The sequence below is a fragment of the Lepidochelys kempii genome, chromosome 7 (genome assembly GCF_965140265.1).
Source record: "Lepidochelys kempii isolate rLepKem1 chromosome 7, rLepKem1.hap2, whole genome shotgun sequence".
Taxonomy (NCBI): domain Eukaryota; kingdom Metazoa; phylum Chordata; order Testudines; family Cheloniidae; genus Lepidochelys; species Lepidochelys kempii.
Genome location: NC_133262.1, coordinates 84,756,466 through 84,783,597, shown reverse-complemented (window position 1 = coordinate 84,783,597; position 27,132 = coordinate 84,756,466). Strand labels below are relative to the sequence as shown.

At 43.7% G+C, this 27,132-nt stretch overlaps 1 protein-coding gene across 5 annotated transcripts; it reads right to left on the bottom strand.

The window, feature by feature from the left end:
• Nucleotides 1-1,336: 1,336 nt before the first annotated feature.
• On the bottom strand, nt 1,337-18,298 carry TBATA (thymus, brain and testes associated). Of its 5 annotated transcripts, none has more exons than XM_073353577.1 (10): nt 18,211-18,298; nt 15,848-15,904; nt 13,160-13,407; nt 12,109-12,279; nt 10,269-10,360; nt 8,730-8,894; nt 6,214-6,295; nt 4,290-4,446; nt 3,674-3,723; nt 1,337-2,514 (listed from the first exon to the last, which is right to left on the bottom strand). In XM_073353577.1, the coding sequence occupies exons 2-10, from the start codon at nt 15,892-15,894 to the stop codon at nt 2,435-2,437; spliced, it is 1,092 nt and encodes a 363-aa protein (XP_073209678.1). In that variant the 5' UTR covers nt 15,895-15,904; nt 18,211-18,298; the 3' UTR covers nt 1,337-2,434. The 5 variants fall into 5 exon arrangements, with proteins under 5 accessions (XP_073209678.1, XP_073209679.1, XP_073209680.1 ...); XM_073353578.1 differs by having other exon boundaries at nt 18,207-18,247; XM_073353579.1 differs by lacking the exon at nt 18,211-18,298 and adding an exon at nt 17,993-18,072.
• Between the last annotated feature and the right edge of the window lie 8,834 nt (nt 18,299-27,132).

The following is a 27,132-nucleotide window of genomic DNA, read 5'->3' as shown; positions in this document are numbered from 1 at the left end:
CCAGCTCCCCGCACCACTGCCAGGAGCTAGGGCTGACACCCTCCCCACACCGCTGCCAGGGGCTGGGATTGGCCCCTAACCCCCCCAAGCTCCATTCTGGCTGGGGCGGGGGTTGACCCCCTATGCCCTGCTGCCTGACACCTCGCGTCGCCACCCCCCCCCCCCGGGTCCTCCATGCCCCGCTGGGGGGGGGGGGGCCGCACCAGACTTTTTTGGTAAACTGGGCATTTGTTCATTTGCTCTTGCCAGCTGATGGGGATAACTGCCCGTTTTTGTCAAAAAAAGTCAGGATGGCTGGGTCAGAGCTTAAAAAGGGAACTGCCCCGGCCAAACGGGGACATATGGTCACCCTATCTCCAGGCAAGTGGGTCTTGAGGGAGTCTGGCCAGGGTGGGGGCAGACCCTAGCCTGGCCAATCGCGCCACTCCCGAGAGGCCGGAGTGATTCCCTGCCCTGGCCCTGGCCGCGCTGCCAGCTCAGCCTGGCAGACGCTGTCACCTTCCAGCAAGGCTGGTGAGTGTGGCCAGGGTGCTGGGTGTGAGGGAGTGGGTCTCTGGAGGTGTGTGTGGGGCTGCAGGCCAGTGGCGGGTGTCTTGGGGGACGGTGGGGGAGGTCTGTGTGTTGGGATGCTGGGCAGTGGGGGCTCTGAGTGGGGTGCTGTGTAGTTGTGGTGGTGGGCTGTGGGGAAGTGCATTGGGCAGTAGTGGTGTGGCTGTGTGTTGGGGTGCTGGGCAGGGGTGGTGGTGTGCAGGCCGCTGTGCATTTGTGGTGGAGGGTCTGTGTGTGGGGCTGCTGGACATAGAAGTTCTTGGGGACGCTGGGCATAGGGAGTCAGGGGCTGTGTGGCATGGCATGGGCCCACCCCTGAGGGGAAGGGGCATGCTGGCAGCACAGTGCTGGGTGGGCCAGTGTGCGTCTGGCAATTGCCGGTTTGTATACAGTGCCCTTGCACTGGGCTGGGTGGAGTGGGGCCGGCCCCACCATGCTATGCCCCATTGTCCCTGGCTGGCCCCTTGCTCTGGGGGCCGACCTCCCAACGCCATGCTCCTTTGCCCCCATGGGGGCCCACTAGGGTGACCAGATGCCCCGATTTTTATAGGGACAGTCCTGATTTTTGGGGTCTTTTTCTTACTCCTATTACCCCCCGACCCCTGTCCTGATTTTTCACATTTACTGTCTGGTCACCCTAGGGCCCAAAAATATGTTTGGCGCCGGGCCCACAAAAGGTTAATCCAGCCCTGGTGGCCCTAGCACTGTTACAGTCTGCTGTGCTGTGCTGTGCTCTGCTTCTTCCAGACGCTGTAAACTGATCACAGAGTGGCAGGAGTCACGGAGATCAGCTGGATACCCAAGCAGATAGTTTATTTCTAAAGGGACCACAGGCAAATACTAGGAGTCATACATTCTTTATACAAGTAATTGATATGCAATGATGTCATTACCAAAGAAATCTGCACATTTCAGTAACCTAACCTGGCGGAGACAAAGAGATGGAAGATTGTTCTAAGGTCCACATTAGAAGAAAAATCATACAGCCATATATGACAAAAGGAATTGCAGGCCACCATTGCTACCTGAGAAGCCAAGAGCAGCAGTGATGGATCCAGTAAGATCAAACAGCTGTGAGCTATTTTGCCAGAAAGCAGACATACACCCTCCATAGGTGGTGTCTCCACCTAATCCTCTAAATGCCTCTGTGAACAAACATCACTTCTCTCTTATTTGGATTGAATTCCAACCAGTTCTTCTTTATCCAGATTGCTACCTCCTGGCACGTAGTGGGAAAGTAATGAGGCAGCAGCTGTGTTCAGTGAAAAGGAGCCAAAGAACTGAGAATCACTAACATATGGATGACTCTACTACCCAGAATGGCTTTGTCTCCTCCAGTGGCTTTAAAAAAGCACTGACAGGACTGATTTGAGTCCTTTGGAATGGCGAGCAATTGCTCAGCGGTACCCACGGGATCTGAGAGGAAGGACTGAAATGTTTAACGGCCAATCTTTCAAGCAGCGAGTCAACCCACCCCATGGACCATGCACCTCCTGCATCTGAGATCATTGGAAAAACACAGCCACATTCTCTTTGTGATTCTGCATATTGAACCAAATACCCAGCTGGATCATAGCAGAAGCAGTACTTTAAGCATCTACAGCTATGGGGACTTTTGGAATTTCACAGAGACCCATTTTACAGTATGACTTAATGTCTATGGCACAGTCATTAAACAAATTCTGTTTAAATTTGCCATGACTCAACATACAATGTCAAAGTGAAGAGAGGAATTAGGTGATACAGGATATTGCATGCCTTTTCATGTACTCTACAGAACACTTTTTCACTAGGTGAGTAATGAGAGTAAAACACTGCAGCTATAGCAGGAAATGTGCTAGCACTTCTTGAGGTTCTTCCATCAGGAATGAGAGAAGATTCCAAGTTAATTGGGTGGATCTGGCTGGTTCTGCTTTACATCCTGGGATAAATGGAACTGGAGAACTTCTGAAGTACCCATATGCACTAAAAATTAAAAATAATTTGGGATGGGTCAATGTGGGTCAACACCAGTTATAATTTCACAGAGCAGTTAATGCCTCGCCCATGTGGGTAACATTTTCAGTGCCCAAAGGCCAGATTTTTAAGGTATTTAGGCACCTACAAAAGTAGATAGGTGTCTAGGGGCTTTTGAAAATCCTACTAGGTGCCTGTCTCCCATTGAAATCAATGGGAGTTAGGTACTTAGCCACTTTTAAAATTGCAACTGGGTGCTTATTTGCATCTTGAAGCATCTAAATATTTTTTAAAATCTGGATCTAAGAGATGTAGTCTTATAAATGCCTAAATCACTTTTGAAAATGGGAGGTAGGCTCGGAAGTCTCAAGAGTTTTTGAAAATGTTTCCCACTGTTTTTGCTGGTTATAACAACACACTTTATTTAGCTAGAAAAGACACAAAAATTGCTCATAGCAGAGTTTATTTTGATAAACCCCAAGATTTGGAACAACTGAACTTTGGAGGAAGTGCCAGGTTTGCTTATTTGGATTTGAATACAGTATTTTGTTTTTTGAAAACTGTAGCTCAGGAGAATGGCAAGTTGCAACATATTTTACGCTTTAAAAATCTAGTTTACTTATTTCTACTGGCACAGATGTATCATTGGGTAAACTCTTCTTTTATTTACTTAACAGAATTTTCACCGCAAAACTAAGGATGAAATTCTATCCTGATCCCATGCCCAAATCCCTGCCAGATTGAAAACTTTCACAGGGAATGCATTACTGTTCACTCAGAGGTAACCACAAAAAGGCTACCTGAATTCCTACTCTGTGTTACCAAAATATAGCCTGCAAGGAATTTGTCATTTATTTGTCTATATGTAGTATAGTCTTGCTCTCATAGTAAAGTGTGAATGTTCAGAAAGTCTGATCAAGTGGTTAGAGCATTGTACTGGGAGCCAGGACCTCTTGGTTTCTATTCTTAGCTCTGCCATTTGCTCACTGTGTGACTCTTGGCAAATCACTTAACTTCTCTAAGGCATCATCCATAAAATGGGTAAAATACTTCCCTACCTCAAAGGTCTGTTGCTGCTTAATTAAAGTTTATAAAATGTCTTAAGACCCTGGGATTTGAAGGGATTATGTAATAAATACAAAGTATTTATTTAATATAATAGTTTTACCTGGCTTGTCTTCCTCTGGAATGGATTCTTGCTTCTGGCTCTGAGACAATCTGTTATAAAGAAATGCAGAGAAAACTAAATATTTTTCTCAATCTAAAATTCTAAATTTTGAATAAACCTGGTAGTCATGAAAATGAAGGGTTGCATTAGTCTGTCACTTTGCCATTCACTTCCTGTGTTCAGGTGTATTTTTATTTTCTAGTTACTCTGCTCATGCTATTGACTGGAAGTCCACATAGAAGGACTGAAATCCAAGCCCCTGCACAATTTTACTAGTTCACCTTAATCTCTGACGCATGTGCTACTGAAATAATGGGCCCCCATTGAGCAGTGACTGCAAGCCATGCCATTGACTTAAATGTGCTTTGGATCAGGTCCTCAGTTAAACCAGTTGACATGGGGGTGAGGCGGGGGGAGAGGGGGAGTTAGAAGGTGGACAAAATCAGTTTTATTGCTTGCTTGATTAATCTCTTTCTGTGTAACAGTCTCTTTCTCGCCTCTTGCTGCTGTACATGCAGGCTAATGTACCCAGCATGTCTCCAGCTCTCAGTAAGTGAAATGTTTCAGTTCTCTGTCACACTGTGAACATCCCATTGAATAATTTTTATGACAGAACCTGATTGGATGATTGCTTCCCAAGTGTTGCCCTCTGGAGGACAGGCCCATTGCCGTCTGGGACTGAAGCCTCTGCTCCATGCTTGTGCTCAAGGACTGGGGCTCCAGTTGTAGGTTGGCTGTTGCAGTCTGCAGCATCCTCATAACAAGATCCTTTTCTGTAATGAGAGGAAGACAAGTAGGCAGCAGAAGAAACAATATCTCACCTGTTACAAAACAGAGAGTGAGTGAGAGAGAGAGAAAAGTTCCGATATGGAAACATTTGAATGTCATAAAATGATTTCCCTATTCCCTGTAGTCTGTCACTTTCTTCACCCCCTCTATGCAGCATGCGTTCAAGCAGAGCAGAGAGAAGTTGATCAATCAGAAGTACAGCAGGACTCCAGTGATACCCTGGTCTTGGAACAGTGGCATGTGTAATGGTCTCTTGCTGTAATATAGGTCCGTTGAGTCACAAGCTACTGTGCTACCTAAGATAGCTCAGTGGTTTGAGCATTGGCCTGCTAAACCCAGGGTTGTGAGTTCAATCCTTGAGGGGGCCATTTAGGGATCTGGGGCAAAAATTGGGGATTGGTCCTGCTTTGAGCAGGGGGTTGGACTAGATGACCTCCTGAGGTCCCTTCCAACCCTGATATTCTATGATTCTGTTTCAAACAGTCTGTTATACCATCTATTAAATGTTATTTAAACAGAAGAGCTACTCTGGCTCCCATTTAAGGTGACTAGATGTCCTGATTTTATAGGGACAGTCCCAATATTCAGGGCTTTTTCTTATATAGGCACCTATTACCTCCCACCCCCGTCCCGATTTTTCACACTTGGTCACCCTACTCCCACTATTCCCTTTTTGTGGAAATAGGGATTTCCCTTACTCAACTGGTACACACCCAGAGCAAATACTCTTAAAATGAATACAATTAATATAATCTGGCCAACAATATTTATCTTCCTACAGCTGCATTTTTATACTGGAACTCAATAGTGAAGCCTGAATTCAGCAGCAGCAGCATTACCTTCAGCTGCAGCCTGTAACTCAGAAGCAAAATATTCAAACATAAAGGCCTAAAGTTAGGCCTCCAAAGTCATATTTAAGCAGATTAATAAGTGATCTGACTTTCATAGGTACTGAGCACCTGAAGCCCCCATTGAGGTCAGCACCTGTGGAAATCAGGTAATTGATTTAGGAGCCTTATTTTGAAAATTTTGGCCTATAACTTTTACATAGAAACTGTCCTTTACTCTAATCATAGAATCATAGAATATCAGGGTTGGAAAGGACCCCTGAAGGTCATCTAGTCCAACCCCCTGCTCGAAGCAGGACCAATTCCCAGTTAAATCATCCCAGCCAGGGCTTTGTCAAGCCTGACCTTAAAAACCTCTAAGGAAGGAGATTCTACTACCTCCCTAGGTAACGCATTCCAGTGTTTCACCACCCTCTTAGTGAAAAAGTTTTTCACTAATGCTGGGCCATATTCAATAACGGTCAGTGAAACCCAAAAGACAATCACTGGCAGGAAAGACAGAATGAAGAAAAAACTGAGACTAACAGAGACAATTTTTAGAAAGCCATGCACGCCATCCATCTGTCCAGATTCTATTCCAATCCCATCACCACAGCATCTGAGTCCCTGAACACCAAGCAAAATTCATATCCTTAGTTCTTCACCAGTTACTGCAGACCTGGTCATTAGAAAACCCTAATAGATTCCATACAAAGAAATCTTTCCTCCAGAAGCAAATTTTCCCCTCACAGAAAAATGTATACTCCACAAACTCAGGTTGACCTGAAAGGCTGTAATGTGTGTATTGGGAATAAACTTGTGGTTGCTGAAGTAGAGATAATTAGGGTGCCAAACTCTGAGAATAGAAGTGGCTGTCTATTCCTTTGGCTCAGGCACCAAGTTGAGGTTTCAGGTTCTCCTCACCCCTCTGACCAGCTGTGAGCAGCCATTGCTGAATAGCCGACAAAGAGTCTGTCTGCAGGATCTGACACAGCAGCTCCAAAATCTGTTGGCAGAAGAGCAAAGTAGAAAGTGACAGCATGATCAGGTCAGAGTGACACTGATTGTACCTGGAACACAGACAAACAGGAGGTCATTAGGATATGCATACACAGGCACCTTGCTTATCTAGACACCGTACAGGTGTGGTTTTTCAGTTTTATGAGTTACTGTTCCTTGCTCAGGGTCTAACCTACACATTTGAAAATATAATAAAAGAAGTAGAGGATGATCTATCAAAGCCTACTGTGTGCAAGGGTAGATATCTCCCCCCACCAACAAAGACTAGGATAAGGCCCTGATCACTGAGTCGGTGTTTAAATTGGACTAAATTTGTTTGGACATTGAGTCTTCTGGTGCACTGCATGCTCACTCCTTTCTGACCGTTGTCCTTGTATACAGGCACGCAAACTCACCTCAGAAGAGTACATTATCAGTTAGGAGTGAACTCATGTTTCCATGTTCTGTGTTGTTTTTTACCATCTCTTGTTTCCCTCTATCTATTGTGCCTAGAGCAAGCAAAACAGGGGCAGGCCTAGTCACACTTGCTATACATGCTAAACTGGAACTTCTCATTCTCCTCCCAGCCTGCAGAGGAGATGAACTTCAAAATGTTTCTTGGGCACTGCTGCAGATTCTCATGAATATCTCTCCTTAGTACCCCTTTCAGCTGCCTTTCTGCAATTAACCTGGCACTGTCTGCTGGCACTTGACCATTTAAAAACAAAACAATATCAAATCCAAGCTGTGGAAAACAAACCGACTTCTAGTAAACAAACTTGTCTCCTTGAGGGAGGGAAGAAATGACTCCTACAAGGGCAGTATTCATTCTCTTTCCATTGTTTACACACGTCAGTTCTCTATTCCCTGCCCACTACAACCTATCATCAGTCAACATTTTTATTAATGATCTCAAAGTAAATATCAAATTATTGCTGATAATTTGCAGATGACAAAGATTGGTGGAGTGGTTAATAATGATGACAACAAGGCAGTCATGCAGAGCAATCTGGATCACTAGGTAAGATGAACCCATTCAACTAAAATGTGTTTGCATACAGCCAAAGGCAAAGTCATACATCTAAGAACAAAAGAATGGCTAATACAGTCTTTGGATGTATAAACAGGGGACTAGTGAGTAGGATTAGGGAAGTGATTTTTACCTCTGCATATGACATTGGTGACACTGATATTAGAATACTGCATCCAGTTCTGGTGTCCACATTTTTAAAAAGATGTGGAAAAATTCAAGGGGGTGCAGAAAAGAGCCACAAAATTATTTGAAAGTTAGAGAAAATGTCTTTAAGAGCTTAATCTGTTTAGTTTATCTAAAAGACTATTGAGAGATGACTTGATTACAATGTACAAGTACCTTCATGGGGAGAAAATATCAGGTACCAAGTGGCATTTTAATATAACAGAAAAAGGCAGAACAAGAACCAAGCGCTAGAAGTTGAAGCCAGACCAATTCAAGTTAGAAATAAGGCACACAGTTTTAACAGTGATGGTGATTATCCATTGTAACAAACTATTTAAGGGAAGTGATGGATTTTCTGTAAAACACCATGTGCACATATAGAATGTCCTTGTGACGAGGTGTACCTACTCGCACCAGCCCTGAAAGGATTAACTGTGCTTTGCAGGCTGAGGAAGCCCTGCCCCAATGACTCTGCTGCGCATGCTCAGCCTGGAGGCAGAGTATAAAAGGAAGCAGCCCAACTCAGTTTGGACAGGCTGCTGAAGGGGGACGATGTAGGCTCTCTGTAGGGAGCTGCTATAGGTCCCAGTTACAGAGCCACAGCACACACAGCTCAGGCTGCTTGATGAGCCTGGAGAAGGGACTGCACTGGCAGGAGCTAGGCCACTTGAGGACCCCAGAGACCCGTGGGGACAGTGGAGCCTCGTCGAGGGAGAAAAGGATAGGAAGCAGCCCAGGGAACTTAGACTTTTCTGCAGTGAGTGAACTGTGGAACCAGTCAGAGTGTTTTGGGAGGATCCCCATTGGCTTGGTGGTGAGCACCCCCTCCACCACCACCAGGGCCCCGGGCTGGGACATGGAGGAGCAAAGAGGGCCCGAGTTGCTCTGCCCTGGATGCCACACACCCCTAAGTGGCGCCCCATTCCCCCAACAGGCCAATCGGCCACACAATCCCACCGATGTGGGTTACTTTATTGACTCTGGACATTAGGCCACGCTGTCCTGAGCGGAAGAGCTGCTTTATTGACTCCAGCCACTAGGCTGTAGTACCATGTTTTATAGTCAGAGTCACGAACACAGGACCCAACAGGGTGCTGTACATTTTTTTTCCCATACCTGACCCAGCGCACAGGATGGAGTGTATCTACCCTGCGACAGTCCTAAAGGAAAAATAGTCACACAGAGGATGTGAGCAGCAGGAAGTACCAGGTGTAGCTACTCTTTCTCATTATGTTCTACTTACTACCAGCTCTTGGCCTTGGAAAGACAGGGCAGCATCTTTGCCTTTGTTCTTTGCATTATTCCGGCACAACTGGTGGGGTGTATGGCGGATTGTTGCCCGAGAAGAAGGTGGGATGAGGCGCCCAGTTTCTGCTGAGTACTGTGTTGCTCTCTGGGGCTCTTCCACCTGTTAAAATGCAAATGCACACATGCTTTCTGATTAGAGGGCTGAGCGTGGGACAGGAGTTGCACAGGAGATAAAATGATTAGAACAAGACTGAGTGTAAAAAGGCTGTGACGAAAGGGGAAATCTTCATCAACACATGAACAAAGAGGTGCTTGGCTGTTGCAAAAAATATGAATGTACCTGCTGCAGTTAAAGTGAAACTACTGTGCAATACTAAAAGCTCACCTGGGAGGTGTGTTTCTCTCCAGCTGTGAACTGTGCACTGATTTTGCAAACAGTGTTTTATTTAAAACTGAAACTTGTGCACCACGTACTGCTGTCTGTCAGAAGAGACAGACAACTGAATGGTCAAAGCCCAAACACTGCATCTAAACCCATAGGTATCCTTATGCAGCTATATTCATTTATAAATTAACACTGAGATTATCAGGTCCCAGTATTAAAGAATGCTAATCCAGGGTGCTGAATTTGTTGCTCTTGAAAGTGAGTGACAGCACTCACTGGAGCTGATACAGTGCATGTAGGGGTTGTGTAAACTTCCTGTATGCAGTGCTATATATGCACCTCAATCCTGACCTGTAATATGTATTGGTATTCTACCTCTGGCTCCCCACAGCACTGCCAGTGTCCTTCGATCCTGACCTAAAACACCTCTGCTGTATCCGGCCATGATCTTTCGCACAGTTTTGCTCCTTAATTTTGACCTACAACATCCTGTAAATCCTGATTCTCCCTCCACTGGAGATTAACAATTGTGTCATTGTGCGATTGTTTTGTGATGTTCCTCTACAAGAGTTTGAAACCAATTTCATCTGTACCCTAAAGTAGATTTGAGCCTATGTGTCAAGAGGTGAAAAACTAGTGTTGACCCACTTCTCCTTTTGGCATGGTCCCCTCTGAGTAGTTGTTAAAGACTCAAACTACAAATTTTGGCTCCAGATATTAAACACCCCAGAGAATGGGATAGTAGAGATCCAGAAGTTATGATCCAGTACATTATAAAAGCAAATAAATCATCTGCAAAATTTGGATCAGAGCTCAGATTTTGGTCAACCTCCAAAATTTGGGGATCTCCAGATCTGGGTATGGGTCACATTCCATTGCACATTTTGCCTTGTTTAGATTAGGAGTAAGTAGGTAATTTAAAATGATCTTTACCAAATAGATTTCCACATGACCCTTCAAGTCTTGATGCTGTCACCAACAGACTGGGCCACATGACCTACAGTAGTGATATAGCAGCCTCATGAAAAACTCTCTTCAGGTTTTTCTGCTCCCTCCCTTCCATTTCTTTATTTTATTCCAGGTGTTGGTTAGATGACACTCAAGAGTAAAGCAACCCTAAGGGTCATGCTTGCAGTATGAAAAACTCACCACTTCCTTTTGCTCCATTTCAGTGGAGGAGGAAGCACTAACTCTGGCAGCGAGTTCCCGCAGTTCTTCTCTCCATGCATCGGACAAGACACCTGTGAGATAGGAGACATGTGAGAAAGCTCAGTATAGTAGCATCACTTAGTTCCTACAGCACTTATAAACCCTGTATAAGTCTGAACATAGACCACACCTTGAATTCCTCCCCCTAGGCATCCATGACTTCCTATTTTCACTGTGGAAAGGTATTTGCATGGGTCTCATCATGAGGCCAACAGTTCCCCTGCAGAGCTTGGATGGAAATGAAATGCAAATAAATGGTACCTACAACCACTGGATACATTACAAGGTATTATGGGATATACTGTATCTTAAGCAGTGATACTCTTTTGTATGAGAGTGAGTGGAAAGGAAGGTTCCCATCTTTCACACCATGAGTAGCCCTAGAGGTAACACAAACATCCAAGTGCAAACTTTGTGGTATAATATGGGAAGGAGATAGAGGCTCGTACAGGAGGGAGGGTGTTGCAGAGATGGATGAGAAGATGAAGAGGGGGGAATCTCTCAAATCTCTGCTCTTTTCCACTGTTAAAGCCTCCTGTGTGGGCTATGGGCTCTGCAGGGAGAGTCAGGGCTGCGGGGGTACAGAAGGCTAAAAACGAGAGCACTAAAATCTTGGTGAGAGGCCTGTGCTCCACAGCCTATTGCTCAAGATGGGCAGTTCAGAATCAGACACACTGCTTCCTCCTTGGATTCTGTTGTACCAGGTGGTTGGTGCAACACCAAACCATTGTGCATGTCTGAGGTCTGATGCCCTCCAAGTGAAGGGAGAACCCCTAGCTTCATATTGCCAAAAAATAAAGCTGCTGGAGAGTCTCAGGAGACTGAGGAGCGCAGAACAAAGGGGCACTGTGCTCACAGTGATATCTCTGAAAGATGGGAAAGGACAAGCAGACACCTCTAACCCAGTGGCTCTCAACCTTTCCAGATTACTGTATCCCTTTCAGGAGTCTGATTTGTCTTGTATCCCCAAATTTCACCTCCCTTAAAAATTACTTACTTAGAAAATCAGACATAAACATACAAAAGTGTCACACTATTACAGAAAAATTGCTTACTTTCTCATTTTTACCATATAATTATACAATAAATCAATTGGACTATAAATATTGTACTTACATTTCAGTGTGTAGAAGATAGAGCAGTATAAACAAGTCATTGTCTGTATGAAATTTTAGTTTGTACTGACTTTGCTAGTGCTTTTTATGTCACCTGTTGTAAAAGTAGGCAAATATCTAGATGAGGAAAACCTCTGAGTACCCCCAGTGGTATGCGTACCCCTGGTTGAGAACCACTGCCCTAACCTAACCACTGCCCTAACTGTCCATCACTTAATTGCCATGGTAATTCCATGTTTGGGATACGTGCAAGTGATTAAGTGGTTCTCAAACAGGGCTATCTGGCCCTTGTAAAAATGAGAAGCTGATGGTGCTTTTGTATGCCACAGGAAGATGTCTGCCAGGGCAAAGCTGCTTTTCCACCAGTGCTGTGTGGCAATACATGCTGTCTCTGAAACCTGGCATTATGTTTCTCTGGTTCAAAACCACTTCAGCTCAAAGGGGCAGGAAAAATAATCAGGCTCAGTCTTTTGTCAATGTAAGACCTGAGCTACCTCCAGTCCTGTAGCAAGCCAAAACAAGGGCAGTCATTTGAGAACCATTTCAGGTACAGCATGATTAATTTTGTTAATTAAGGAATTCCACTTAATTGGACAAAAGGCCACCCAACAGGGCATCCTGATCAAGCAGTCTACCGCACTCGCGTGTGTGAGCAGCACACTAACCTACAGTTAACCTGGGGACAAGATTACTATGTGGATCTCCAATCGGCATCTGGGCCCCTGACACCCCCAGTACAGTAGTAGAAAGCTGGCCTTTTATCATTGGATGAGGTGACAAAGGAGTCAGCACAGACCACGCATCATTAACCATACAGATGGGGGCGCCATTTAAGCCTACAAAAGAAAATGAAAAGAGGTAAATATCAGTTAGTAACTCAATGGAAGAAGAAAAGGAGTACTAGTGGCACCTTAGAGACTAACCAATTTATTTGAGCATAAGCTTTCATGAGCTACAGCCAATGAAGTGAGCTGTAGCTCACGAAAGCTTATGCTCAAATAAATTGGTTAGTCTTTAAGGTGCCACTAGTACTCCTTTTCTTTTTGCGAATACAGACTAACACAGCTGCTACTCTGAAACCTGTCAATGGAAGAAGCACACAAGAAAATAGTCTTTCACCTTGCATAACACACAGCATTTACAGTTACTTTCTGCCGGAATAATAAATCTGTAGGTGCATGAATTTTGTGGTGGCATACATAGATCAATTTTCCTCCCCTGCCCCAATAATACTGAATGGATTCCTGAAGCACCTCTGTTTATAGATCTATATTTAGTTAGGGAATACACAGTTTGGATGAATTACTACTGCCTATATCATCTTTAAACAGGAAGCCAGGCATGGGATAAATTCCTACATTGGAAATACACAGCTGGGATTATCTTATCCAGATGATGCAGTAGTTGATTGTCTGAACTAGGTCCTGGGATGGAACAAAGACATGCATGATATCAACCTAAGGAGTCTCACTCAGATCATAACTGCTGCTCAGAAGAATCACCAGGGCAACACTTACTCTAGAAACATTATGCAGTCAAAGTTCTGCTACTTTCCTCATATCCCACTGTACTCTGCAATCAGGCCTGTGCTGAAGCATTACATTAATTTTTCGGTTTCCTCCCATCCCATCTGACCTCTGCTCCTCAGCAAAGAAAGGCCACATCATTAATGCCTTCAACTCCTGTTTCCTGCCCCCCCCCATCCTAAGGCCATACCTTGGATGTGGGTCACTCGGTGAGGATGGGGGTTGTGCCGTGAGAAGAAGGAATGGTGGCTTAGGTTGCCAAAGCGAGAGTTGTTCTTTGACTGGGGTCTCATGGCCTCCATACTAAACCGCAGTGGTGTGTTTAGAGCCACGTGTTTGAGTTTTCCTGCTAATGCTGTGATGTCTTGTCCTTTGAATGGACCAGCAACTGGGCTTCTTAGCATCTCCATCTTCTCCTTAGCAGATATACACTTGGTTCTTGAAGAAAAAGAGAAGAAAACCATGTATCAGCATGCAATCACATTTTATGAAAATGTCTGTATCTTAGGTACTAGTCAGGTTCATGAAAGGCAGAGTGAGAATCCATTCCAAGTAGGCATCAAACTCCAGTGCAGGTTATCTTCCTCTCAGGGATTTCACCCCAAATCCATTCTGACCAGGCAGAGAGATCCACTATCACTTATTCTTTTCCTTCACATCCCAAGGGATTGCGGCAAACTGAGGGAATCCTCTCCCTTATTGACACCGGAGCAGACTTTGTTAGAATGTTTCATTTACAGAAGGGGAAACCTTGGATCTGAATTTCATACCCACCTGAAATGCACTTAATGCTCTAGACAAATTTACTGAGGAAAAATAGCTTGAATGAAATACCTGAGTGAAGAGAAGCTGATAGGATAGTTTGCTCCCTGTGTTGAACAGGTCTGTTCTGTATTTATGGGAACACTTTGTTGTTACCTGGTAGGCCAGCAAGAGCACACATGAATGTGTAAGCTGAGAAGCAAGCCCACACAGACTCCCATGTTTCTGTTGACATACAGAAAAAGGAGCCTTCTGAGGGAAACCCCCATGAAAACAATGAGAACTGCCCCAGCTGGCAGCTTTGACGGGTGACTCAGAGTCATGGCTTCCTGATCTGTCATCTGCTGAGACAGGCAAGGTTAGGAGCTCAGCTTTACCACAGCACTGAGATCACATTCTCAAGCCTGACAAAAACTCCTCCACTCAGAGGATCGTTAGCCGGCGTTTCACCAGATGACTCCCAGCATTATTAGCATCAATGCTAATATGAGGAGCAGGAGCCATTGTAGCATCATGCTCATGCTTCACTGCGTTTCTTAGCTAGAAAAAAATCATCATATTTTGCTTGAGTGTCTGGCTCAGTGTTCTGTTTCCTAGATCAGAACCAGAGGAGACCTAGGAATATGTGGGTTCTGATTTTTCCTCATGATCATCTTAACTCAGCGCTGATCCTTCTGAAGTGCTACAAAAAAAGACCATTTTAGGACTCCCCACATACTTCCCCATGGCAGCCCACTGCGTGTCAGAGTGCTCTATGCTTTGGCAGGAACAAAGTTTTCAAAATGCTCTCTGTTGCAGCAGGAGAATGATGTGCAGGGAAGGTTTCTTTGGAAGTGATTTGCAGGCCCAGGCAGTATTTCAAACGGGGGCTGTTAACTGCTGAGTAGAGCTGAGTGAGTGCTGAATTTTGCCTGAATATTCATTGAGAGCCCTTCTGTGTTTGCATTACATGAATACAAGTTGATTGACAGGCATGTTTGTAGAAATGGCATGTTTTCAGGCAACTCTTGTAGAAAGTGAATTTGAATTCATTAGTATGAGTATTAGCACCAGAAACCTGATTCTAAGCATTGTGCTCATCCAATCAGTCCAATCTATGTACTATGGGCAAGACTTGGGGTATTGGGAAAAAGGTGGTTTAGAAACACCTTTGCAGCCCACTGAGGCTGGGGGCAGCCAGGGGACAGTTCATCCCCTGCTGTAAGTATAAGAACAGCCTCAGGTTGTTGTAACCTACCCTAGCTATAATAGCCCCTTAGATGGCCGTTCTGCTGTCTGAGAATTACCCCAACATGTCTCTTCTCCCTGATGTGCCCCCTATCTTTGGAGCAGGGCATGAAGAGGTGGCCTACAACAGGCTACTTGGCTCTATACCAGCCTGGAATTCACCTACAAAAGGGGAATCCCCAGTAATCCTGTTATGCCTTCTTTGACCCAAGGGCAGTGTTAAAGGGCCAGCTGAAATATAGAGAATCTAGCCCTGGACAGCTTACTCTCAATGCACTGAACATCCCCAACAAACTGCTCATAAACAAGCCACAGACCAAGGATTATCAGCAGAAATTACTCAGTGAATAATTTCATACCGCAAATATAGGTCAGAAAAATGTTCTCTTTTTGCAAACAAAGTGGGAACAGAAAACAAGGTGAAATTCATTGTGAATTATTTGTTATGAACGATTCACCCAGGTTTAGTCCTGGGAAAGGATGCTGCCTCTGTAGTTATTCACCCATGGTTTCAAAATGAAAACCAAAACCAGACTTTTTAATGGTCTGTCACTCAGTGTTGTTACCGCACAATGTAACTTGAGCTCTGCTTATGTCACTGCACAGGACACCTGGTGTGTGCAGCTTTATAAGCTAGAAAGCTAATACTCTAAACTCCAAGCAGAATGTTTTTTTTTCTCTGCCTGATGGAGATGGGCTCAGCAGGCTTCCCTCTTTGTCAGCAATGAGACACCCATCACCACCCCATATGACCATTTTTAGTCAGCAGCCCCATCAGCTCAGTTACTGTTTGCATGGGTACAAGCTGCTGCTTTCCCACCAGCTCACTCATGGGCATTGCTGCTTAGGTGTTTCTTCCAAATGTAGGGAATGGCTCTTGGGTACTTACTCCAGCTGCTGAAGAACAAGTTCCAAGTTCTTTATCTCTGTTGCCATTTTAGTGATTCTATGACAATACAGAAAAGTTGGTGATTATTCTAGCATCCGTAGCTGCACAGTCCAGTTGGGAATTTAGACACATGGATTCTATGTACATGTACTATACACACCTATGGACACACTCTCCATCTATTGTATGGGGAGACCGAATCTTTCTTCTCACAATTGCTATAATTTAAGGTACATTCAGTTCCTAAATTCACTTATACCATGGTCTGAGAGGTGTTGAGCTCTCACATCACTCAAACCATTGACATCTCTTTGTGTCAGTTTCCTCACCTGTAAAATGGGGCTAACAATACCTACCTCACAGGGGTGTTGTGAGGATCAGTGAATGTTTATAAAGCGTTCTATAAGGGGGAAGTATTATTATACCACGTTGTGTTGGCAGGTGCTTCCTGAAGTAGCATTTACAAATAGAAACAAAGAGGTACTTCCTCAGAGCTTTAATGGGTTCCCTCAGGAACCAATGGGAAGTGAAAAAGACCCACATGACACTGGTCACCTTGTGTCTGCATAATGAATCCCTAAATCACACAACAGGCCCAGGGTGTGGGTTGGTGCTTAGCAGGGATTAGTGGGATTCATTGCTCAGTACCCCTGGGCATAGGTTTCAAACACTCCACACGTGTTAATAAAGGGCAGAACAAATCACAAGAAGAAGCTTTAGGTGCTATCATTTCCCTCTACCTTCTGCTTCATAATTCACCATTTCAAATGGAACTAAAGTGGAGCCCACTGGGGAGATCATTGACATATAGTTTATCTGTATTTGCTTAAACATTCCTTTAGTTTAGAAATTACAGCTTTTTAAAGGCCAGTGCCTGAATATCTGCCTGAAAGCTATTTTGTCCGTGCCATACCTAGGCCAAACCATCCACCTTGCCACCCCCCACGCTAATTCTAAAGAACGGCTGGTGCTGAAGAGGCAGCTGGGGCAGCGAGCAAAGGAAATTTAAAGAAGTATTTTGCAAACCTGTAGTGTGGATCTCAGTGACCAGGACTAGGAGGAGATTATGATACATATTCAGCATATTCAGCAGCACCCCAACAATGCAGTCACATGTAAACAGGGCGCCTTAAGAAGTCCAGCCAGCCCTCACCAGTCATCAGACAGATGACACCTTAACAAGTCACTGTGAGTTATTTAAAGTTCATTTAAATAAATCCTCTGAAAATAGTCATCCCCCCAGTAACTGGGGCTGGTTCTTCCCCTTGTGAAACAGACTTGTGGCAGTTTCACTTTTGTGATGCATCTACCGTATGAATCAAAGTTGTGGTATGTATACGTATAGTTGGTTTCCCAGCTGAGGTGTACAGGATTGGTATATGTTGTACTTTAATTAGATGACCTAATAAATCTTTTCACCCCCTCATTTCTATAACTCTTTGAAAACTCCCTAAAAATGTATTTTTAATTCAGATGAAACCTTCCTAATAGTAGTATACCCAGAAGGCACAGAAAGGATGGTCTTGTGATTAAGCAGGTAGACTGCAATTTAGCAGAGCTAGATTCAAATCCTTGCTGTTCCACAGATCTCTTGTGTGACCTGGGGCAAGACACTTAATCTCTCTATGCTTCAATTCCTCCACTGTAAAATGAAGATAATGGTACTTATATTCTCCCATCATTTGTTTATCTTATCTATTTATATATATATATATATATTGTAAGCTATTCAGAGCAGAGACTGGTTCATTCTACATTTATGTACAGCGACTAGCACAATGGGGTTCTGATCTTGGTTGGGGTCTCCAGGTACAATGGCAATGCAAATAAATAAATACATAAAATAATGCCAGCAGAGACTCTGCTAATCATGTATATAGTCAGAGCCAAGAAACAAAACTAGCCTGACCTTGCAAAATGCTGAGCACCCTCAACCCCTTCTGAAGCCAATGGGAGTTGAGAGTACTGAGTACCTCATAGACTCAGGTATGAGATGAGAAAAACACAAACAGTAATAACCAAGGTAATGTGTGGGAGTGGACACTCAAACATGAGGGCTATAAAAGCAGCAGCACTAAGTCTCAGACTTTGGGAATTCGGAAGCTACCTACCTGTCCATCCCAGCTATTTTATGTGCAAGTGTACCTTTCTTTTCACACAGATGTGGTCTGGGACGTAGCTTGTTCATACATATTTGCATAAATCAGGGCTACTTGCTAGAAGCTCCTTCTCCCCAGCTTCCTACATTTCAGAGGGCTGCTGTTTCAAAGGGAAAGTTGGGACTCTGGTATTTGAACAAAGAAAGCAGTAAAAGCCAGAAATGTACCTGTTATTAAATACATATATATAAAGGACCTACTCACTGTTTACACAGCTACCATAGCTTGGTGAATGAGTCCCCTTTGCTCCCACGGTCTGGAGGGAGAAGTGCAAAATTACCTCACTTGTGTTAAAAAGTCTGTTTACTTCATGCCTGATTGTGTTCAGGTTGCTAGGTTACACTTTTGGTGACAGCAGCCAAGCCTCCCCCCCTTCACCCAGTGTTCAATTTCCCCTCCTCCTCCACCCCGAAATGGGGCTGTCAAATAACCCCCCTTGCTCTCTACCTTACTAATTTCATTCTCAGTTGCACTCCATAGTTACATCTCAAGGCTTTCAATGTGAGAGGCAAGTAAGATCAGCTTGGGTGTGCCAAAGTGGTAGAAGCAACTTCCAGCACTACGTCTGAAGCTAAGCACTCCTAGACCTAAACAGACCCACAGCCAAACCGCATATGCCTCCTCTAAGACAGATAATCTTGAGAAAGGACTAGGCTACTTGAATTCCTAATGAGATTTGTTTTTCATTCTGTTGTTAATTTTCTCTTCTGGGAGCAGTGGCATAATCAGTACTTCAATTCTATGGGGGCAAAATGTGCTTCTTGAGGCCAAGAACTTTCCCTGCTAATTTAAAAACCCTAAGGTTGCAAAGTGTGAGGCATTTTCTCTGAAATTATTATTGCATATACACATTGCATATAAATCGGAAGGCAGATATTTAAACAGATGATGCACATTCTACCCTAGACAGCTGCCACTGTGGAGAAGCATATATTCCATTAAGAGAATGTGGCATGAGGTGTGTATTCAGTCACACGTGCCTTCACCTAAGAGTCCCAATATGTGCACACCTGGCTGAGAGAGAAGTTCATGGTGCCTATTGGAAAAACAGTTAGAGACTGAAATCTGGAAATAAAAGTATGGTTCTGATGCCTCCAGTAGGCAGAGATTTGGAGGTGACCTAGTGGGAGGCCCTCCAGACTCTGAACAAGGTGTATAAGAGGAAATTATCTTGACTAACTTTTTAATGATTGAGAGAAAATAGGATCTGCAAGCAGAACATTTTCACTCAATGAGTGCTAAACAAATGGCAAAAATTGCCATAGGAGGCCACCACAGCAAAGAATAGGCATGAATTTAGAATTTGGAATCTGGACTTTTACTGCAAGAATGTGGGCTGAAAGTTACATAAAATGTAGCAGGCTTGTTAGGACAAAATAATTTTTCCTGTTCCTAAAACTGTGTTATGTTCCAACAAGCTAAGCTCCTTCATGTCCTCACGCTATATCAATTGGACCAAAAACTGCACAAAGGATGGATACACTCCACTGCTTTACCTGCAGTTATACAAGCTAGGATAAGATTTACATCAGCTACCAATCTTTGTGCTTCAGTGCATGAGCTGATCATCAGCTGCAATGAGGAAGAAATTCCTCACCAACTCAACACAAACACACCACACAGCTACACATTTAGGCATTTTCACCTTTTTCTGCAGCATTCAGTAGATGTTCCTGTCAAGGAGAGAACACAGAACTGGATGGAATGTTGATCTTTCTTGTGTTTCTGCTGCTGCATTATTAGCCCGTGGCATGAATATGTATTGACATTCATCTGTTTTGCATGCTACCACTGTGTTAAAGTCTGCCAATTTAAAACATAGGCTCAGTCATGCACTGTGAAGCTGTAGGAAGCGTTAGGCATTTATTACAGACTGGTATGATTACAGACAGAAGGGAAAAGAGGCCAGCAACAGGGAAACTGTGATCTAGTGAAGCTAGAGAGGGGACATCACAGGAACAGCCCAACACAGGCCCCACAGAAAACAAAGAGGCACCAGGCACCAAAATCAAAAGCAGAATGTCTGTAACTTGTGTCATGAGACTCCATTTCTTCTACCACACAGTGCAGCGACTGGGGCAAGCTTGTGATGAAGACATATTCTCTTAGAAGAGTACTATTTGTGAAATACAGAGGTCACCCCATTTCAAGCCATCCAAAGTCCTCTATCTGTGGCAATATTTTATACTGAATTGGTAGCGTTGTGGCTGTATGATATGGGATACAAGGTTCACTCACTCTTTGGGCTAGCAGGGGCTAGGAGGCAGTGTGTTCTGCTGTGTGTGGCTGAGTGAGCTACGTGACTAGCTTGAAGGGTGACAAGGTAGGTGAGGTCATATCTTTTATTGGACCAACTTCCGTTGGTGGAAGGGACAAGCTTTCGAGCTTCATGGAGCTCTTCTATAAGTCTTGAAGGATGTGAAGCTGTACGCTGCTGTCTTTGTTTAAAGGACAGTTACCATGAAGGGGATCTAACAATTCCATGAGCTATTCCATGCTATTTTGATCTCTTTTCTGCTACTATAGTTTTGGCCTCTGGTATCCCCTTGCCGCTTTCTCCACAGTTTGGGAGCTAGAGAGTTAGTTTGCTTGTTCAGTTCAGCTAGTATATCTGAGACACCTTTTCTAGTCCAAGACATTGAGTCACTTCACTAAAATCATGTTTTAATCTTCCTTCAGATGATCACTGACCTAGAGCATTAGGAGTACTTGAATTATGCTACAAAAATACGGTATATTCTTCAAGTGAAGCACCTCTGGAATGAATAATTCTCAGGAGACTTTTCTATTATAATGCATCTAGAAGATATTGATAATTTTTTCTTGGACCTTGAGATGTGACCATCTATGTTAACACAATTATACAAGATGCTGTGCACTCTCCATCTTTCCTGCATGGTTCATTAGATTGTAATCTCAGCTGTTGCAAGGAAAACCATTCCAGTCTTGTCAATTTGAGATACAACTATTTATTAATTTATTTTTAAAATAGGTTTCTAAACCAGTCTATTCTTTGCTATTGATTTGAGATCTTGATTTAGTAAGCTCTTTACAGTGGATTTTTAATGCCCTTCTGCAGGGGTGAGAGACTAGTAGAGGGGTAGGCAACCTATGGTACACATGCCAAAGGCGGCACGCGAGCTGATTTTCAGTGGCACCCACACTGCCCGGGTCCTGGCCACCGGTCCGGGGGGCTCTGCATTTTAATTTAATTTTAAAGTAAGTTTCTTAAACATTTTTAAAACCTTATTTACTTTACATACAACAATAGTTTAGTGTTATATTAAAGACTTATAGAAAGAGACCTTCTAAAAAGGTTAAAATGTATTACTGGCACGCGAAACCTTAAATTAGAGTGAATAAATGAAGACTCGCACACCACTTCTGAAAGGTTGCCAACCCCTGGACTAGCAGTTGGCTGGGGGAGGTAGGGTTGGGAGGAGGGGAGGAGGAAGGGAGAAGTCTTATCATTCGATTTCCTTTATGTGTAGAGTACTAGACTGGAGTCAGTTTAAAAGACAAGTCCATGTAAAACTGATGGTCAGTGAAACTTAGGCTCCAAAGTACTTAGGTGGGAGGATGCAGATTGCCAATTGTCAGGGAACTAGGGAACAACATGAAAAGCTCTGCTGAATGGATCAGCAAAACCTACTGAAGTGTTTGAAGAACAGACCTTCATTGGAAGATTTATTTTTTTTTATTTTCAGCAAAAACTAAAACCTCAGCTAATGTACAGTAGTGCTACTGCACAGCACCTTTTGGGTTTTAAATAGGTAATTGCAGGAAGAGCAGAGGTGCTCATCTGCTCTCAGATATGCAGCTACTCGTCCCCAAGCTGCCAGCAGATCTGCCTCTTCATATATAATTGAAGGGTCTTTCAAGTTTAACCTCCTTCTCCTGCTGAACAGGGAGAATAAAAGCATTTTTAAATAGGACTTGAATAAGCAGGATTTAGCAGAATAGAAAGGGACGTAAGTGTAACAGACACCATAATTGATATTTCAGGATTCTAAAGAATATTTTAAAAATATAATGGGCAATCCTCCTTATCTCTGAGGTATTTTTGTATGATTGACATTTCTCTCCCCTATGAACGATTTGCATTTATTCTGCTCTCCACTTGATTTTCTTGTGGGCAATTTTTTTTCTTTCAGGTACTTATATCATTGATTATCACCATTTTATTTTATTATGGGAGCCCAAATAGAGACTTCTTCCAGGGACCTAGCTTTCAGAAAGCACTAAGCACCTATTGTCTGAAACAAATCAGGCCTTTTTCAAAGGGCACCCCATATCATGAGTCACTTTGGAAAGTCTCTAAGTACCCTTACAACTCTGGGTTGTGTTAGTTAATTTCTTACTATGAAACCAGTTAAAGGAATATACTGTTTGTGGTGCAGCCCATGGAAAAATGCTTTTTTGAACGTCATAGTAAAGGACTTTTGTATTTATATTTTGGTGTGCCACATTTGCTAATGTACACTGTTCCTTTAACTCTAGAAGTCATTTGGACAGTTCATTAGTCCTGCTACAAACAACATGTTGGGGGAATTAGTTGCGAAGATAGGTGTAATTGGAGAGCATGTAAACCATCATGTCTGTGCATGTTTTTTTCTTTTTACATCCCTACTTTTCAGCTGACATGCTACCATCAGCACTGCAGTTGTTTACAGCCTGTGCTCTAATCATAAAATCGATCACCCCTTTGAGCTTGATATAATGTTACTTGCTAGGGAGGACATCCTAACAATCATACAAGATGCTGTATCTACCAGTGAAATCTATACTCACTGTGTGCAGATGCACACTCCAGTAACAAACACCAAGGCAGACAGAGAAGTCAGTGCCAGAATCATTTTTCATTTGCCAGTACTCTGTTCTCAAAAGCAGAGCCACAGGCTGGCACTGCCTTCTCATGAACACCATCAGACAGCTGGGGAAAGTGCTGCTCATAGATGACAGGTTATATACGGGGAGAGACCTACCTCCAGCCCTCCCACCCAAGTTTACTGCTGCTTTGGACATTGCCCTTCCCACCTCCCCCACTACCTTCTTCAAATGGAAAAACAGCCTACTTCAGCAGCTCTCAGTCCATACTCCATGGTACTGTATATACCCTAATGTAGGGCACTGTATGGTGATACCGATTTCCTCTCTAAAGTAGAACAAGATAATGGTCATAATCAGATTCCTCATGCTCTAGGCTCAATTAAGTATCCCAAGAATAAAGTTTCAGATAATAATTGTTTAGTCAGCTGCAGTGCATAATGAAAGCTTCTTATTTTTGTAAATCTACCAAGTTTCTTAAGAGGACAGTTTAGAGATGCACAATAAGAATACTGTATGTCTTTGTTTCAGATAAATTGGTGGCATAGTGGTTAGCATAGATGGTCTTACAATAGATAAAATTTTCCACCCAGCTGAGCCTTTCTACCTTTTTAAGAGGAAGGATGGTATTATGTTTAATTGCTTTCAGAGTAGCAGCCGGGTTAGTCTGTATCCGCAAAAAGAACAGGAGTACTTGTGGCACCTTAGAGACTAACAAATGTATTAGAGCATTGGACTGAGTCATAGGAGATATGGGTTTAATTCCCTGCTCTGCCATTTATTTCCTGTATGATTAAGGGCAAATCACTTAATCTGTGTCTCAATTCCCCATCTGTAAAATGGGAATAACAAAGCTTCTTTTTCCCCACCTTTTATCTATTAGAGTGTAAGCTCTCTAAGGCTGGGACTGCCTTACTGTGTATGCACAGCACCTAGACACGTCTCAGCTGGGATCTCTAGAGATTGCAACATAGTTTTGTAAGTGCTGCTTTAGCTTGGCAGATAGGCCTTCCAGATTCTTCTCTTTTCAGCTTCATAATAAAACTCTTCTCTGTTATCTGTGGCAAATATTGCCATCTTCAAGCCTCCAGGGGATCATTTTAAGCTTCGAGTTCCTTGTGTTTTTACACAAAGGTTCATCTGCCTCTGACAGCTGATGTCTAGTGCCTGAACTTCTCATTGGCTGAAGGGCAGCTGGGGGTAAAAAAGAATCGATTACTTTGAAGTAAGAGTTTCCACTCCAAGAGCAACATGCTCCAGGCAATTTCTGAGAGATGGGCAAAACTGGGGAGATTTGGATGTGGGTCACAGTTTTATCTAAACATCCAAGTTCAGGAGGTAAGGGTGTTTTAGGTAGAAGTATTTGTCCCTTTGTATGAAGGATAATGGGCCATGTTTCCTCTCCGAGTAAAAGAGGGAGTTCCTGCAGCCACTTTAAGGCTATGTCTACACTAGCACTTTTGTCAGTAAAACTTTTGTTGGTCGGGGGGGTGGGGAAAAAACCACCCCCTCAGACCAACATAGGTTTCACTGACAAAAGCACCGGTGTGGACAGTGCTATGTTGGTGAGAGATGCTCTCCCGCCAACATAGCTGCCACCACTCATTGGGGGTGGTTTAATTATGCCGACAGGAGAGCTCTCACCCATCGGATTAGAGTGGCTACATGGAAGACCTTACAGCAGTGCAGCTCTGCAGCGGTACAGCTGTGCCACTGTAAGGTCTGTAGTGTAGACATGGCCTGAGAGAATCAAAGCTCATGTTTTAGAGTGAAAATTAAATTCGAAAAGCTTCAAATGTAGTTACAAAAATCCTTGCTCCCCTGTGTTCTGAAGAATTATGAGAGGCATGAGTCACCAGTCCAACTCCCACTGCATTTTATGTATATTTTCACAATTAAACAGGTTGATAAGATTCACATGAAAGATACAATTTGAAACCACGTTAGGCAGAATCCTTTAAACACCTTTGGTAATTTAAAGAACATCGAGACAACAATTTACAGGGACAAGATTAAAATAATCAACATAAACATGCTTGTTACCATAAGTGTCTCCTCTTAAAAGTAGCTTGAGCATAAACATTCATTTAATTCAGGAGCTATAGAGTTTGACAAATCCTCATCTGAACTATTGAGACTATTCCCTGTCAGATCTCTTTCCTGTAGTGATACCAGCAACAGCAATTAATCAGATATTAAGAATGTGTTCTTCCCTAGTGTTCACGAAAATTTAGCTGAATATGATATCCAATTACATTGATTCTCATCTAAGAAGCATTATCGTCGTCTTCTGTGCGTCATGAGTTATATTTGCTATATTGGGAAATGGGGCCAGTATTATTTGCAGGCTATAGTGCAACCAATTTTGTGGCTCAGAATTTGTGCATTTTTTGAAAAAATAACTAATATTTGGTGATAAATCCCTCAACTAGGTGAAGTGTGTTTTTAATCATCACCACTACGGGGGAAGGAGACCAAAGCCCTGAGGTAAGTGGGAAAGCGGGTTTTCGGGAGGAAGCACAGGCAGGAATGTCTGTGAGGGGAGGGCTCCTGCCTCCTACTGGGAATGAGGGGCGATCAACAGGTTATCTCAAGTGCTTATATACAAATGCACAAAGCCTTGGAAACAAGCAGGGAGAACTGGAGGTCCTGGTGATGTCAAGGAACTATGACGTGATCGGAATAACAGAGACTTGGTGGGATAACTCACACGACTGGAGTACTGTCATGGATGGTTATAAACTGTTCAGGAAGGACAGGCAGGGCAGAAAAGGTGGGGGAGTAGCACTGTATGTAAGGGAGCAGTATGACTGCTCAGAGCTCCGGTACGAAACTGCAGAAAAACCTGAGTGTCTCTGGATTAAGTTTATAAGTGTGTGCAACAAGAGTGATGTAGTGGTGGGAGTCTGCTATAGACCACCGGACCAGGGGGATGAGGTAGATGAGGCTTTCTTCCGGCAGCTCACAGAAGCTACTAGATCGCATGCCCTGATTCTCATGGGTGACTTTAATTTTCCTGGTATCTGCTGGGAGAGCAATACAGCGGTGCATAGACAATCCAGGAAGTTTTTGGAAAGCGTAGGGGACAATTTCCTGGCGCAAGTGCTAGAGGAGCCAACTAGGGGGGGCGCTTTTCTTGACCTGCTGCTCACAAACCGGGTAGAATTAGTGGGGGAAGCAAAAGTGGATGGGAATCTGGGAGGCAGTGACCATGAGTTGGTTGAGTTCAGGATCCTGATGCAGGGAAGAAAGGTAAGCAGCAGGATACGGACCCTGGACTTCAGGAAAGCAGACTTCGACTCCCTCAGGGAACGGATGGGCAGGATCCCCTGGGGGACTAACTTGAAGGGGAAAGGAGTCCAGGAGAGCTGGCTGTATTTCAAGGAATCCCTGTTGAGGTTACAGGGACAAACCATCCCGATGAGTCGAAAGAATAGTAAATATGGCAGGCGACCAGCTTGGCTTAATGGTGAAATCCTAGCGGATCTTAAACATAAAAAAGAAGCTTACAAGAAGTGGAAGGTTGGACATATGACCAGGGAAGAGTATAAAAATATTGCTCGGGCATGTAGGAATGATATCAGGAGGGCCAAATCGCACCTGGAGCTGCAGCTAGCCAGAGATGTCAAGAGTAACAAGAAGGGTTTCTTCAGGTATGTTGGCAACAAGAAGAAAGCCAAGGAATGTGTGGGCCCCTTACTGAATGAGGGAGGCAACCTAGTGACAGAGGATGTGGAAAAAGCTAATGTACTCAATGCTTTTTTTGCCTCTGTTTTCACTAACAAGGTCAGCTCCCAGACTGCTGCGCTGGGCATCACAAAATGGGGAAGAGATGGCCAGCCCTCTGTGGAGATAGAGGTGGTTAGGGACTATTTAGAAAAGCTGGACGTGCACAAGTCCATGGGGCCGGACGAGTTGCATCCGAGAGTGCTGAAGGAATTGGCGGCTGTGATTGCAGAGCTATTGGCCATTATCTTTGAAAACTCGTGGCGAACCGGGGAAGTCCCGGATGACTGGAAAAAGGCTAATGTAGTGCCAATCTTTAAAAAAGGGAAGAAGGAGGATCCTGGGAACTACAGGCCAGTCAGCCTCACTTCAGTCCCTGGAAAAATCATGGAGCAGGTCCTCAAAGAATCAATCCTGAAGCACTTGCATGATAGGAAAGTGATCAGGAACAGCCAGCATGGATTCACCAAGGGAAGGTCATGCCTGACTAATTTAATCTCCTTTTATGATGAGATTACTGGTTCTGTGGATGAAGGGAAAGCAGTGGATGTATTGTTTCTTGACTTTAGCAAA